At 50.2% G+C, this 16,241-nt stretch overlaps 1 protein-coding gene across 1 annotated transcript in view; it reads left to right on the forward strand.

Annotated features, from left to right (window-relative positions):
- The first annotated feature begins 163 nt into the window (after positions 1-163).
- The window catches only part of EFL1 (elongation factor like GTPase 1), a 116,048-nt gene continuing 99,970 nt past the window's right edge, over positions 164-16,241 (forward strand). Inside the window, exons 1-4 of the mRNA XM_044232148.1 lie at positions 164-247; positions 1,029-1,138; positions 3,969-4,036; positions 9,392-9,476. Coding sequence (XP_044088083.1) covers positions 1,048-1,138; positions 3,969-4,036; positions 9,392-9,476 — 244 coding nt within the window. The 5' untranslated portion in view covers positions 164-247; positions 1,029-1,047. The remainder of the gene's footprint in view (positions 248-1,028; positions 1,139-3,968; positions 4,037-9,391; positions 9,477-16,241) is intronic.

Genomic DNA, 16,241 nt, shown 5'->3' on the forward strand with positions numbered 1-16,241 from the left:
GCGGTCGTCAGGGCAACCGCGGTCGTCAGGGCAACCGCGGGCGCCCAGGAGACCGACGCGGCGCCGGCTTCCGGCGCGTCAGAGGCGCGCGCGGGTCAGAGGTCGTGCGCCCGCCGGCCCCGCCCCCCCGCGCACGCGCGTCGGGGACCGCAGGGCAGTCGGCGCCTGCGACGCGTGCGGTGTGGCCGGGCGAGGGCTGAGCGGGGCCGAGCAGGTCGGAGCTGGACGGGTGGCGCGGCCGCAGCCGGTGAGTGTGAGCGCGGGTCCGCGCTGGCGGCCGGCGTCCTCCTCGGCAGGCTGCGGGCGGCGGCGGGCCGGGGGTGCCGGGTGCCGGGTGCCGGGAGCCGGGGTGAGCGCGGGCTGGGAGCGGCCGCCGCCCGGAGCCGTCGTCGGGTCCCCCCCGGGGGCCCGGGACCGCCGCCTCTGTGAGTGTGTGGACGCGCGATCCCGGGGACAGCGAACGCGGGGCCCCAGGGAGGGGAAGGGACCGTGCAGTGGGGGCCGACCTTCCTTGCCGGACCGGGCGGTGCACCTGCCTGGTGAGGGAGCGTGTGAGCCGGAACTTTCTTGGGGCGCCGCGGGCCGTGCTGGAGCCGGGAGTTTGGTCTCGGGTGAGCGCGGGCGAGAGTGCCACAACGAGGGCCGTGGGGGACGCTCGAGGGGCGGGAGGCAGAGCTGTCCGCGTCTTCCCTCCCTCCTGCAGACGACCCTTCCCACGGGGGACAGTTGCCTGGGAAGGGCCTGTCTGGCGGCAGTTACCGGAGTTCCCGCCCCGGCGAGCTCCCGGATCCCGCGCGCCCGCCCAACCCCAGAGGGAGAGCGAGCTTCGTGACGCCGGCGTGCTGGGGCCTGCGGTTCCCAGCGCAGACTGGGCTTGGGCCTGGGTGGGTGTGTCCCCTTCCGCGGACGTTCCTTGGGTTCCCAGCTTCGGGAACTGACAGGTCCGGTCAGCTCCTGCGTGAGAGGAGAAAAGTGTCAGGCCCTGATCTTAGGGCGTGCGCCATGTGTGACGCTTACCTGATGTTTAGTCACAGGAAACAAGGGACCATGGTGCTCAGCAGTTTGGATAAGATTATTCACCTGCAGAAAAACACTGCTAACATCAGGAACATCTGCGTTTTGGCTCACGTTGACCATGGTAAGACTCCTTTCTAAATGGGTTGTTTTCAGGAATTAAGGGGGGTGTGACTCCACATGTGTCAGAAGCCAGGATGACTGTAGGAGTTTAATGACTTTAGGGACGCTCGCCATAAAGCATTTCAAGCGAACACAGCTAACTGGTGATTAGCATTCTATATGCTGTATTTCATTGTTTCAATTTTTTAAAATTTTATTTTGAAAGATTTTTATTGATTTACTTATTTGAGAGAGAGAGAGACAGCGCAAGGGGAGGGGGAGTGGGAGAGACTCTCAAGGGGACTCTCCACTGAGCAGGGGAGCAGGGGTCCCAACTCCCAGATCCAGAGGTGGGGCTCAGTCCCATGACCCTGAGATCATGACCTGAGCTGAAACCAACAGTTGGAGGCTCCACTGACTGAACTCCGGTATCCCCATATCATTGATTTTTTAAAATGAGGACTTGAATTTTTGTTGAAGTGAATGTTTTTGAAATGGATTTGTAATATAAAAAGTCTGTTGTCTTGACATGATGTCTTCAGAGCCTGTGTTAGGTGATTCTGTTCAGCTCATCAGGTCTGTACTGAACATCTGTTAAATTCAAGTTCTTTTGCTCCGTATGTCAGAAGGTCGGAACTTACAAAGAGGGCAGCAGTCAAGCCCTAGAGGAGATTTGGGGGTTGAAGCCGCACAAGACAAGGGGCAGACAGGGGACTCTGAGGGGTGGAGAGCTGGAGGATGGGGAAGGCAGGAATCCGTTAGGAAGAGGCTTCACGCTGTATTTAGTATTAAAGGTGACCCTTGAAGGGAGACTCGAGCTGGCAGGTGGGGCACACGTTCCACAGTTCATGGGAAGGGGGGAGATAGCTAAGGGGTGAGGAGTGTGCTTCTGATAATGGCTCTCACACCAGCACATCGCCTCCTGCCCTTGATTTCGAACTCCTTCTTGGCTCGGGTACCCACAAGGTGATAGGAGGGCGTGTGTGAAGTGAGATCTCTTTCCCGAGAGGCAGGCTGGGTCCGGGCTCCTAGAGCCCTTCATGTCTGCTGGGCACCAGGCTTAGGGTCAAGGGCTCCAGCCCTGGAGTTGGACAGCCTGAGTTCAAACTCCATTTCAAGCCACTTCACCTTTCTGAGCTTCAATAAGCAACGCCTAGACTGGGCTGTAGATCCTACCTACCTTACCGGACTGTGGGGGATGAAACGAGGTGATCATGAGAAGCCGTTGGCCGATACACGCTTTATTGTGAAGGCTGTCCTTTACCTTTATTATTAGGTTGTAGGGAGCCATTGGGAGAGCGAAACAAAGCAGGGCTGTTGTAACCAGCACCTTAGGAAGACGGTCTGGTGGACCTGTTCATGTGCACTGAGAGGCAGAGGAGAGTTTAGTGAGGCGGCTGTTGCCACTGAGGCAGGAGCTGCGGGCTGGTGTGGGGACTGCAGGAAGGAGAAGTGGTGGCTCACGAGGTCACCGAAGCCAGCCGAGAGTGCGTGATACGGATAGTGCCGCCACTGACCCTCGGCCCTCTTGAGTTTTCCTAATGACTCTGCTCACATGGTGAGGATCTGTGGTCTGACAAAAGCATTTGTTCTTTTGCTTTGTGAGTTAAATCACAGGGTGTCTGGTCCTAGGGATACAGGACCTAGGGATACAGGATAGAGAGTGCAGGAAGATAGTGCTTTCTGGGCGCTTAACCCTCCAGGGGGTACATGCTTGCCATACTGAGAATGAATTCTCCATCGGATCGTAGGGAAGTGGCGCCCTGGGGTTGTGCGGACACGCAAGATGTCCTTGCCCAGCAGACGACACGTTAAAGCCCTCCAGTGCTCCCTCGGTTGCCTTCTGGTTTGTACTATTACAGATTCATAGCTTTGCTCAAGTCCCCAGAGTGTTCTAGGACTCAGTGGTTGTAAAGAAAGACCCTCCTTTTGCTGCTTCAGCCCAGCTGCAGTAACTGTGTAAGCAGCACTCTTGGAACGAAGTTATCTGCCACTTCAAGTTGTGTGGACTTCATAAAACCTTTATGAAACTCTGGGTGTGTACTTGAGTATGCAGAGGCTTTTTTATTACATGGTGGCTCCCTGGCTTCTGTTTGGCTCCCAGGTAACTGGGAGTAGCTGCGGTTTAGCTGGTGCCCTCACAGTAGGAGCTTAGGGCACATTTCCTGAATTTCTTTGCTAAGTATTTTCTTAGTTTACCTGGCAAACACCAGCCAAGGCCATACGTGGGGAAATACGGCAGAAGGTTATGTTCTGTTTCTTGGCCTGGTTTACCCAGGATGCCGTTTGAGACGAAAATGAGTGCTCTGCTGTACTGTTGCCGTTCTAGGCTACCAGGAGCGCAAGGTAATAGCGTGATCTCTGTCACGGATATCAGATGAGTAATAATTAAGATGAGCAAGGTCAAATTCTTGTAGGACAGAGATTTACCAACTACGTAAACGTTGTTTATCAGATGATCTCTTTTGATTGGCATGGCGGCTTCTCTCATCACTGGGAGTCTGTGTTTGATTCTACGCATGATGCCTCTGTTTAAAAAAAAAAAAAAAAAATTCTACCCTGGGCCAGGGGTGGTGGTGGATGATGTCACTTGACAACTTTTCAGGTGAGGGCGATGGGCTCCCTTGGGGTGGAGGTACAGATTACAGCACTTTGAGCGCTCGGGTCTGTGTCTGTCCAGATGGTGTTCTGTTCTGAAGCCCTAGTGCTCACTGGGTCTTGCTGCGCTCTGTGTAGGTAAATAGGAAATCTTCGTGAAACCAGTTCTCGCGGTCAGAAGGTAGCTCTGTAAGTGCGGTACATCTCCCTCCCTGTTTAGAAAAAGATTCGAATGAATGTTGTCATTTTAACAGGAAAAACTACTCTGGCTGACTGTCTTATATCCAGCAATGGAATCATCTCCAGCCGCCTGGCAGGCAAGGTAAGTTGTTCTATTTGATGAATACTTGTTGCCTTTCAGTAAGCATTAGCTGTCTACAATGTGACGTGTTCTTAGAGATCCCCCAAAAGTACAGTTTATGTGTCTAAGAAGCTGCTGATCTATTTAGCGAGATGAAATAGACGTTGGGAAAAAGTTCATCTTATATTGCTTTATGTGAACATCTTACAAATGCAAAATGAGTTTTTGCAAGAAGTCCAGTGATAGCCTGACACAATTGTGGAAGATTCCACAGAGGACGAGATTCTTCCTGGGGATGAGTTGTGTGGATGGAAGAGAAGGCGGAGAATGTCCGGTGGGGGGGTAGGTGGGTAAAGGCGATCGGGGATGATTTGTGTGTTGTGCTTGGTTTGGGTGGAGCATTTGCCAGGAGACTACCGCAGAGGAAAAATCAGGGGTGGAGAGGATGTGTTGGGTCATAGAAGAACTTGAAGGCAAACTCAAGTACCAAGGGAGGGCTCCCGAAATCTGAGCTTCATGATGAAAATAGGGTGTTAGGGAATGAAATTAAAGAGATATTGTTTCCAGCTGTGAGTGAAAGGTCATGGACTAAGTTACTGGCATTGGAGAAATGGAGGTGTTTCTTTCTTTAATACATTTAGGACACAATGCGCAGAATTTATCAGGTGACTGGGAACGGAGCTGTGAGCAGGTAGAGAAGCAGAAATGAAAAGGAAGGTAGCTGTAGGAGACCGGTGTTGGAATCGCGCATCGGAGGCAGGCGGTGTGGGGACTGGCCTACAGGGGCCACGCGGAGGGAGCGAGGAAACCAGGCTGCCCAAGATAGGGAACCGCTTGTGTTTTCTCTACCTGAGAAGTTTGCAAAGTGCAATAGCTCTAGAGTAGATGGAAGGAAGTAATAAAGCACATGTTAATGAAGTAGAAAACATATTTTATAGAAAAGGTCAATGAAACCGGAGTCAGTTCCTGGAAAAGATTGACATAACCAACACCTATGATACAGTACAGGTAGACACAGGTCATTGCACACGTAAAGAGGGAGCCCTAACGAGCTAGGGACCTCAGTTCACAGCGGAGTTCGATACAGGCTCAAGTGCAACGTGCTTCACGCCAGTGCTGACACAAGCTGGGGGTCATAGGGAAACTGCGAGTGTTGGGGGTAGTGCTTGGGAGCCTCTGTACTCTGATCAGCTCTGTGAACTTAACACTTCTCTGGAAAGGTAGTCTATTGAAAACTATTAGCAGTACAGACAGTTTCTGGTCATCTTTTAACATGCGTGATAAGTATCTTGCAAAACTGATCCAGAAGAAAGGCGAGGAGGAGGACGCGCAAGCTGCAGGGGAGAAAGTGCTGCCGGGACGGGGAAGGTGCGGGAGGGACAGGACAGGCCACTGCCCAGCAGCAGGCTTGGAGAGGGAGAGCTGGGACTCCCCTGCGTGAGGTCAGGAAGAAAGAGCAAGTAGACGCGCCAGAAATGGAATTTTTTGGCCAAAATCTTTCCGCAAAATCCAGATGGTTTAACTCTCTCCTTCTGCCACACATTCAGAGAACAAAGGCTCTCAGTTCACTCACCCATTCCAGAGCACAGCAGGGAGGAAGCAGGGAAGACTCTCCAGCTCCCCACCTTGATTCCCGAGGCCGGCAAGGGTAATAATGCCGATGGGACAGTCCCGTGACTCTGTGCGATGGGAGAGGCAACAGTATAACCGTTACTAAGAAACAGAATCTGGAATTGTATAAAGAGCTAGTTTTTCATAGCTGGATAGTTTATCACGAAGAGTTTAAGATTGCTTTAACACATTTCACCATGTTAACAGGTGAAAGGTAGGAAAATTACGATCATTTCAGGAGATGCAGAAAACATAATAGAATTTAATATTCTTTTTGATAAAATCTCTTAGCGAAGTAGGCATGGAAGGGAATTTCTGCAGTGTGATATGGAGTACTTAGAAAAAAATCATTCTGGGGTGCCTGGGTGGCTCAGTGGGTTAAGCCTCTGCCTTTGGCTCAGGTTATGGTCCCAGGGTCCTGGGATCGAGCTCCGCATCGGGCTCTCTGCTCAGCAGGGAGCCTGCTTCCCTTCCTCTCTCTCTGCCTGCCTCTCTGCCTACTTGTGATCCCTCTGTCAAATAAATAAATAAGATCTTTAAGAAAAAAAACTATAGAAACTATAGAAAAACTATAGGAAAAAAATCATTCTGTATCCTTAATGATGCAGTGTTGACATTTTTGTATTTCTGTTCAGGAATAAGGCAAGAGCAGCTGTTTCTCCCTTCTGCTCATTGTGTTACAGCTTCTGCTCTCTGCTGCCCTGGAGGTTCTGCTGCAACAGTGTAGCAACAAAAAAAAAAAAAAAGTTTTAGGAGGGGTGATACAACTTTGTAGAAAACCCAGAAGAGTATACAGATAAATTGCTCGGATATTAATAAGAATTTAGCAGCCTTCAGGATACAAAAGTTGTTGAAAAGAGAGTACATGAGCAGCGCGCAGGAAATAGAGCGCTTACACCGCGTAAAAAATGGACCTGTGCGGTACTGGGGAAAACGTGCGTGGACAGAGAGCTCGCTAGACCGTGCTCACAGATGGTCGGGCTCAGTGTTTGTAAAATGACAGTTGTTTTTAATGTTGACTTCTAAGCAGTTCTTGTCTTTATTTTTATTTTTTATTTTATCTTATTTTTTAAACAGGTATTTTATTTTATTTGAGTGAGAATAATATGTAGCCATATCTTCAAGAGATAGTCTTTTCCCAATATTCTTCTGGTTCTTCAAGCTTCTATTTCTCTTACTTTTTATTTTTATTTAAAATTTATTTTTAAAATTTCTTTTCAGTGTAAAAATTGCAAGTTTTATAAAATTTAAGTGTGACATGCTGGTTCTAAAATACTGGAGAATGAAGGGCCAGTAATGACTTGTCTGTAAAGACATGTCTGGAGAAGAGTAGGGTGTGCAGTGTGGCTTACTGGAGAGCAGGACTTACTAGGAAGGAAGGAAGTATAGCAATAGCTCGTGATTTGCAGTTGGCCGAGGGGTAGCATTGACCGATGGTCCAGAATAGCAGGCCTGGAAACAGGCCCTGATTTATCACAGAGCTGGCATTTCTGATCTTTAGGGAAAAGACGAGCCTCTCCCGATGTCCTTGGACGGTTGGTTGTCTATGTAGAAAATACTGCACACAAAATCAGTAGCATGTAATTTAAAATACTTATACGTGAGAGGCAAAATTATTAAACTTATAGAAAATAATACAGGGCAATACTCTTACGACCTTAAGAGGAGATTTCTTCTATAAGACAAAGAAGTACATACCATTATGTAATACCATTTGAACAACTCAACTACATTAAAACTAAGAACCGTCTGTTTTTCAGGGAGACCCCATAAAGAAAGTGAAAAAATAGGCCTGGTCCCCGGGGCGGGGGAGAGAATGACACATAATTGACCGAGGTCTAATAATCAGAGACTATAAATAACTTATCCAAAACAGAACAGATCTGTAGTGCAACCCCTTAAAAAGACGGAGAAACAAATTGAGCAGGAAGCTCACAATAAAACCCCACTGGTAAATGGAGAGACGTAAATTAGGAAAATACTGTCCTCCGTGTGATTTAAAAAACCGGCTGCCCATTGCCGGTGCTGCCGAGGCGGCAGAGCGGGAGAGGCTCCGACCCGCTCCTCGGAGTGCGGGGCGGTTCCGGTTCTTCGGAAAACCACGTGGAGACAGCTAGGAGCGTCGAAGATGGGTGCACTTCGTATCTCAGAAATTCCACTTCTTGGTGGACATCCACCCAGAAGAGACAGTTGGAAACTGTTAATGACAGCTTAGTGGTAGTTTAAAAAACTAGAATCGGTCCACCCGTCCCAGGGCTTTGTGTGGTGGAGTCCTGCGGTAATGGAAATGAAAGAACCAGGACTCCGTCCGTCGGCATGGCCGGATCTCAGCGGCGGGATCCTGAGCAGAGGCAAGGTGACGGTACCGTACACGTGTGTGTGGCGTGTGTGTGTATGTAGGGTACAAACATGTTCGTCCGAGGACTAAAACCTGCAACTCTTAATGATCCGTTGCTTGGTGAGTCACACATTTTTAAGTTACAAAGAAAGCAACTGATGAACAGGGTAAAATTTAGGGTAGTAGTTACCTGTGAGCCAGGAGCACAGGGGGATGTGAAAAGCAATGTAGATCTTTGTTTTCTTTCTTAAATAGGATGGCCCGCACACGGGCGTGCACTGTATTGGTACTGTTCCTGCTGTACACATGTTTTCCCTCAACTGAGTGCTTAAAGACACGTGGAGGAGAGTGAGCAGGGACTGAGACCCTGGAGGACGGCCTCAGAGGTCCGAGAGGTGAAGGGGCCGCAGACCGTCTCCGGAGAGCTAGGAAGGGAGCTAGGGGATTGCAGCTTCCGGAAGGATCTCCCGTGTGTGTGTGTGTGTGTGTGTATGCACACGGGCGTGCAGGGCTCGTGGCGGGGCCGGCCTGGGGCCACGCTGACGTCAGGAAGCCGGAAGAGCAGAAAGGATGACTGGGTTTGGCCGGAGGTCACCGGAGCTTCCGGCAGTTTGGCTGGTTCGGGCGGGGACGGTCGTCGGCGATGAAGGGGTCGATGTGGGATGGGTCAGTGCGGCAGAGGCCACATCAGCAGGTTACTCCCAGAGCATCTGAACGAGAGAAGTGAGTCCGTGTAAAGGGGAAGAATTTTTCAAAGACCCATGGCGAGAAGTGAGGCAGGGCAAGGGACGGCAGCCTGCAGAGGGGGAAGTGGCAGGTGCGCTGGGCCGCGGGCGGGCAGAGGAACGCTGGCTCCGAAGGTCGAGCCGCGTTGGTGTCCCATGCTGCGGTGCCCCGAGAGTGAGGTGCGGGCCCTCGTTTGTGGCTCTACGCTGATGAAAGCCATCGGTAAGTGGTTACGTCAGAAATACCTTCCAGCATATCTCTCTTTTGCTAAAAACATGTTTAAAACCTGCCAATCTGGGGAAAGGAGTGAAGGCTCCTCATGCTTCTAGAGACCTCCTGTTTAGTCTTTGCCGGGACTTCGTCAAGTGACCTAGGAGTCAGGAAGGACCAGCTCTGGTCTGGATGTGCAGGAGGAACTACCCCCCTCCCCCCGCCGCCCCCGCACAAGTCCTGCTTTCTGGGACTTGTTCGCGGCGTACCTGCTCTTTCCTGCCCAGCTGTGAATGAGCCGCACTCGGGGGCGGGGGGGTGCGGTACTGGGACACATCAGAGAGTTCCCCGGTGCTTTCCCATTGGTAAAACATACGGAGAGCTTTTACTGTAAAAATGGTGTGTTTAAATCAGAAGTCCAACTCGGTCCATTTTAGTGTTAAGGTTCTCATTCACTGGGAAGTAAGGATGCGTTTGTCGTGTTTCCACAGTTAAGGTACATGGACAGCCGAGAAGACGAGCAGGTTCGAGGGATCACTATGAAATCCAGTGCCATTTCCCTGCACTACACGACAGGTAAATTGTGTTTTAAAGAAAAAATCGTTCTGTATCGTCAGTGTCCTTCTTTCTCTTTCTGAGTTAATTGTGTGCCTCAGTTTCTTTGCTTTATATTCCACACATTTCATTCTGGCCTCCAGAGGACCTCTTGTCCGAGACAGGCTGCCCAGACTGGGATGCAGATGGGGACCTCTGACGGGCTCAAGGGCGAAGAACGGGCAGTTCCCACCCGCTCCCACCCACCCAGGCGACTGTGTGGATTTCTTCCCAAGGATGGTGGAGAGTCTCAGGACTTTGCTGGCTCAGCCGTAGCGTTCCATTCCTGACGGGATCCTTATTCTGTCCTGTGGCCTCAGGGTTGGATTTAGAATCTGACCTGATTGGTTGCCATGATTGTCACAGCTTCCTGTGCCCAAATCAGGATGCCATTTTCACGGTAATTTCATGGAATTTACGTGACGGAAACAGTCTTATAAGCCTGTGAGGTATATAGTCAGTGATGTTCACTAAAAAGTTTGTATTAGTTCAGAAAAATGCTAGCAACCTTTATGTCTATTTTTGGAAAATGGTCAAGTATGCTGATGCATCCTTCCCATGAAAACCATGCAGCTGTCAAACACCTGTTTGATCTGTATGTGATAAGACAGGAATAATATGTCGAGACAAAAAGCAAGTCTCAGAGTAAACACTTGTATGATGAGAATGTGTTTGGTATAAAGTATTGCGTGTGTAGGTCGATGTCTGGAAGGGTACACACTAAAACCTCAACACCAGTTATCTCCAGGGGCTGAGTTGTGTGAAACTTACATTTTCTAAAATACTTATTTTTGTACTCCTTGGAAATTTTACACAAAGTGTGTATTTTTATAATTAGAAGGAAATAATAAAGATGTATCTCATTTCCCTAAGTGACTGATCTGTGGTTCATCTTTTACGGTGCCCTCTCTCTGGCACCGGCACCAGGGAACCTTCTGCACGAGGCACAACTCTCTTCTCTTTGACGTCCATCTGCCAAGTATTTTTGTACTAAACCAGTTTTGAAGCTCTTCCTAATGTTTAATGTTTAAAGTAATGCCTTATCTTTTTAAAACTACTGTGCATGTTTTAAGGGGCGTGTCCCCCGTGTGCGGCGTGGGTCAGTGCTCCGCTTACTTAGGTCTCCCCTTATTTCTTACAGACGTGGAGAGGTTCGTAGCCTTCCTCTCCACGCTCATGCCATCCGTCTCTTTCTTTGACAGTCCCTCTAGTTGTCAGTTTTCGTTGTTGACTCTGAGTTTTGTCTCCAGTTTTGCCACCCCCTTTTTAACCGTTTTATTAAGGTTTACGTTATATCACATAACGCCCATTCCAATTCACTTGTCTTTCTGGCATAGTGTTGTAGGAGGATGGCTGTAAGACCCTGGGAATGGAATGGTCTCACCTCTGCTTTGTTGACCTCTGACCTTGGGCATCTTGTTCTCAGAATGTTTTAGATAATGTTTTCTTATTTATTTATTTGACAGACGGAGATCACAAGTAGGCAGAGGCAGGCAGAGAGAGAGGGGGAAGCAGGCTCCCCACCAAGCAGAGAGCCCGATGCGGGGCTTGATCCCAGGACCCTGAGATCATGACCTGAGCCGAAGGCAGAGGCTTTAACCCGCTGAGCCACCCAGGCGCCCCCCTCCTCCTTTTTTAGAAGATTTTATTTATTTATTTGACAGAGATCACAAGTAGGTAGAGAGGCAGGCAGCTGGGGGTGGGGAGGAAGCAGGCTCCTTCCGGAGCAGAGAGCCTGATGTGGGGCTCGATCCCAGGACCCTAAGATCATGACCTGGGCCAAAGGCAGAGGTGTAACTCACTGAACCACCCAGGCACCTCTAGATTTGCTTTTTTGACTACACAGAACCAAAACTTCAGCTCGCTTGTGCTGGTGTTGGGATGGCTTATTGAAAGCCTCTGTGTAATACAGTGTTGGAGACAGTATTCATGAAAACCAAGAAAAACAGGAGCATCATTGAGTGACAGCGCATAGAAGTTGAAGCCGGATGTTGATTCTGGATCCAAGATGATGGCCCTAGAAACCACCAGAATAAGTAATGGTTCTTCTCTCTGGAGCTCCACCTTTATCCCTGGGTCTCGTTCTCTGTCCTTGTCTCCATTACTCTGTAAGTCTGTCTTTATTTCGTAGCTTTTTCCTATTCTTAGTGTCCCCATCTTCATAAACTAACTTAGCCCTGACCTTGCATCTCAACTCCTGTCTCTTTTTTTCACCGTATTTCCATTGCTTACTGCTGCTTTGCCTTGTGTTTCTGGTCACACATTCTGCGGATCAGGAAGTGGCCCAGCTTATTTTTAATGCTGGGCCCTGGCAGAGGTTGTGCCTGCGGATTGGCCATCCGTGGGTTGGATGCTTACCTGCTAGTCTGTGGGTGGTGCCTGGAGTGGAGTCACAGCATATCAGCTGTGTCTGTGAACGTGACCGCCTAGAGGGGCTTGACGAAGGCAGCTGCCACGCCTGACCATTGGTGCAGGCCTTCTTTTCCCACCTGCAAAATGGGAGTAGAAGTTGGAGGTGCTGAGCAAGGCACATGCTGTCGGAAGGCCTCGGAGGTGAGATCCTTCTTACCTGTACCTCAGTGCTCATTCTCTGCAAGAGGGTATCCCTGCTGTGAAGGTGGGATGATCCCAAGGGGACCTCTTCTGGAGGAGGCAAACTGTTGGTTAAAGAAACTCCACACATGGTTTTTACTTCCCTGTGTCTTCCCCTTCCCACCCCTGCCAAATCACCTCTTTGTTAGCAGTCTTTGCATTAAATGTTAATTAAGTCTGTTCTGGTTCTGACTCTTGATTTAACTGGCTTTCAAAAATTTTTTCAAATCCTTATTTGGATTGAAAGAGGGGGTATTTTTCTAGTTTAAAGTAAACATGCTTACAAAACCCCGGTATCTTAGACAAATGGTGTGGAAACCCCAGGTATAATGTAGAAGATGCTTCTTAGCATTTTCCAGGGACGTGGTTCTTCCTTGAGAAAATGGAGCCTCTCATGTTTACCTCTGTGACCAAAATTGCCTACAAATGTTGGACCTGCATTATTAAACCTTGTTATTTCCCTGTCTCTTAGCTCTCTTTGTCCTTCCCACAAGGACACCATCTACTTATCTAGTCATTTCAAGAGTTAAGAGATACTGTACATAGTACATTGTATATATAAAAAAAAATCCTGAGGGGATGTGATTCCTTTGAATCCGTTAGCCCAGATTTCAGATGAAGATGAGAGAAATGTCTTTAAATGGGTCATGTAACTTGAAACTCATGGCGTGTTCTTCGAACAGTCTCAGGCATATCACTGCTGTTCTGCTGTGTAGCCGTTCTTTGTGCCTGCAAATACGTTTTACTATGGCAAGAACTTCTGAAATGAAGTGTGCATTCTAACTCGCCTTTTTAAGAATTTTAAATGCATTTACAAATTTATATCTATTATAGAAAACTCAGTGTATTATAGAACCTACAGGAAAACACAAGAATGAAATAAAAATCATCCATAGTTTTTCCACATTATGTTTTCAGTTTATGTATCTAATCCAGCCATCATTTTGTGTGTGTGTGGCCGTGCACACAATCAGAGGTAAGCGTCTAACTTAATTTTTCCCCAGATCATTAACTACTTCTCAGAGCCCCAGTCACATGTGATTATTAGGTCGTATATTACTAGTTCTCGACGTGGTGTTGGTGTTGACACCTGCACCTGAGCGGACAGGCTAGAGGGTGAATTAATTGTACCCACCCCTGAAATACCCTCACCCCAAGCCCCCAGGTGGGGGCAGACACCATTCAGCTCCGGCTGACTGATGCTCTGTGGGAATCTGCTTTTTTCAAGAGAAGTTGGCATCGAGCTTTTGGTAAAATCTTCCAGGTTTTAAGCGATTGGCATCTTCTTTACAAGTTCATGAAACCCCCTGTGGAAGAAATTGCTGCGGGTTCTAACGTACAGGCTTTTGGTTTGTAACGTGAGGCTCACGGGCCCACCGACGGCTGGGTTCAGTGAGACACTCCGCATTCGTCCACGAGGGAGCCGTGTGGAGCTTGGAGGCCAAAGACAGCGTCCGTGCAGGCTCCTGGGTCTTAATCTGCAGAGACGGGGCCAATGGGAGATGGAGTCCTGCCCCCCACACTCAGGCCAGGCCGGCATGTGCGGGAAGGTCTTCTTCCTGAGACACTATAGCTTCCCTTTCCTTCTGGAACTGTGAGCGGCGACCCACGGTCCCAATTTTTTTTTTTTTTTTAAAGATTTTATGTATTTATTTAACAGAAATCACAAGTAGATGGAGAGGCAGGCAGAGAGAGAGAGGGAAGCAGGCTCCCTGCTGAGCAGAGAGCCCGATGCGGGACTCGATCCCAGGACCCTGAGACCATGACCCGAGCCGAAGGCTCCGGCTTAACCCACAGAGCCACCCAGGCGCCCCCATGGTCCCAATTTTTGTCCTGTTTGTGGGACTGAGGCTAGGAGGGAGGGGTTCTATCGTCTGTTCTTTGTTTGACTGAAGGTCAGACTGTTTTCTCTTAAGATAATGCTTTTCTTTGCGAAGCATTCCGTGGGTGCTGGGGGTAAGAACACGGGTGCGTGATGGTTTGGTTCTAAGCCGAGGCCTCATGCACATGATTTCGTGGGCAGTCCTCAGCAACCCCGTGAGCTGGATGCTGCCCTCATTTTACACACATCCAGAGTGGGTTCAGGGACTTTCAGAAACTTTCCCACGGACAGAGGGCTTGGCATGTTGGCAGTGGTCCTGGGAACCAGATGATTCTGTTTCCAGCTCTTCACTTGGACCAGGAGTCTCTTGGAGGTCAGTTAGTCCAGACGATGGCTGATGGCTCTTGACCTGTGCCTCTGTCCTGTCCACGAGGGATTGCTGGGGCTGCGTACAGACATCCGGCAGCTGCATTGCCCGCATCCCTGCTGTCCTTGATCGCCGCCCAAGATGGGAACCTCTTCAGCCGTCTCTTCCCCATGTGTCTCTGTGATGTTCACACCCTCCCTCGACCTCCTGATGTTCCCTTCCTTCCCAGAACCTACTCTGTACATGTTCCAGAAGAAACAAGCTTCTCTGTATCTTCCGCATCTTTCTGTTGATGTCCTCTCCCCGCCAGCCTGGCAGTTTTCCCAGGATGCTGCCCTCCCTGGACGCACTCTTCCTTGCCCTGTCTGTCGCCAGGTTACGATACGGGGTTGCCGATCTCTTCGTTTCCTGGGTCTCGTTCAAAGCTTCATTCTTCCAGCCTTGTTTTAAAGCCCTCCTCTCTTTTGAGATTCATACGCTCTAACTGTTCTCTTTCTTGTCCTTGTCAGCTTCTGAGGACGGTGCAAGCTCTTAGTGACGTTGGCACCTGGCTTGTCATTTTCCTTTTTACCCAGATCTGCCCAGGTAGCTTTTACCATTCCTGAGAACGAGCCCTCCGAGGGCGTGCGGCCGCCGTGTGTAGGTCACTTCGCCCACTCGCTGGCACACTCCTTCTGCGTGTTAGCCTCGCCTGGAACCGCCCAACTTGGTCATTGCAGGCTGGAGAACCCCCTTCCCCGCAGTCTCCCTCCTGCTCTCTCACCTGGGGTGAAGTTTCCATTCTTCGACTTCATCAAGTTCTCCAGCCCCGTCCGTGTCCTGCATTCAGTGCCCACCTCTGACAGCCCAGACCGGTCACCTCCCTAATGGTCCCTCCAGGAGCCTCAGTTTCTTTGCCTTCTGTCGTCTTTCCCCAAGCAAAACTATAACCCTGGGCAGAGCTAGCGCTCTGGCTCCTCCTTCCTCCCCTGGGCTGGGGTCTGGGCTGGTCCTTCCCTCTGCAGGATCTGGTGTTCTCTCCGACAGGGCATTTAACGCTCCTTCTGACCCCAGCTCACCCCCTCCCCCTCGCGGTCCCAGCAGACCTCTCCCCACGGGCTGCATTTAGATCTCCGCTTGTCTCCCGTCGGCATGGAAGATGTGTGCCCTGGACATGGCTCCTCCTCTCCTGTATCTTCACTGACACGTGGCCATCAGCATTCAAGGATGCTCCCCGCAGTCTGTCTCGCCCTGAGAACAGGTGCTCATTCGTCCTTCTAGCTGCCCGTGCCCGTGCTCCATGGTCGGGGCGTGCTGCTGTCCCTCTTCCAGCGGCTCTGGCAGTCGGACCTGCACCTCACGGTGACGACGCACACGGGCTGTGTAGCCCTTGGTCTCTGACTTTCTCTCCAGAACACAGATTCTGAGCAGGTTGCCAAGGTTTGGAACCCTGACGTAGGTTCCAAGAAATGAACGTCAAACCTTTTTTATTTTTTTACACAAGGCTTCTTTATTTTGCTTCTTACTGTATCCTTATAGGCAAAAATGCCAGTAAGTAGAAAGTCAAGACAGTGTAGACGTGTCATTGCTAGATTCCCTGCCCACGCAACGGGCTTTCAAAGGTGGCAAGGCTCCTAGTGATGGCGAGTTCGGGGAGCGGCCAGCGGGGATGGGCCTGGGGAGAAAGACCACCAGCCAGTGAGGACGACCATAGTCAGAGGTGGCCCGTGTGTGGTTCCATGTCGTTCCATGTCGCTGGAGGGTCTGGAGAGGACATGGGGATGGGGCCGTGCAGCCGGAAACGTCGTTTGTTCAACGTCCGTGCTTGTCAGTAGGTCGTGGTCTCGCTCCTCCCTGAACCACCTCATTTCTGACCCTTAGACCATCAGCTCAACCACCCACTGCTGCTGCTTGCAGCACCTACTCGCGAAGACCCGCTCGGCTCTCCTGCCAGGACCTCTTCCGGTGTCGGCAAATAGGAGATAAG

The sequence above is a fragment of the Neovison vison genome, chromosome 13, assembly GCF_020171115.1.
Source record: "Neovison vison isolate M4711 chromosome 13, ASM_NN_V1, whole genome shotgun sequence".
Taxonomy (NCBI): domain Eukaryota; kingdom Metazoa; phylum Chordata; class Mammalia; order Carnivora; family Mustelidae; genus Neogale; species Neogale vison.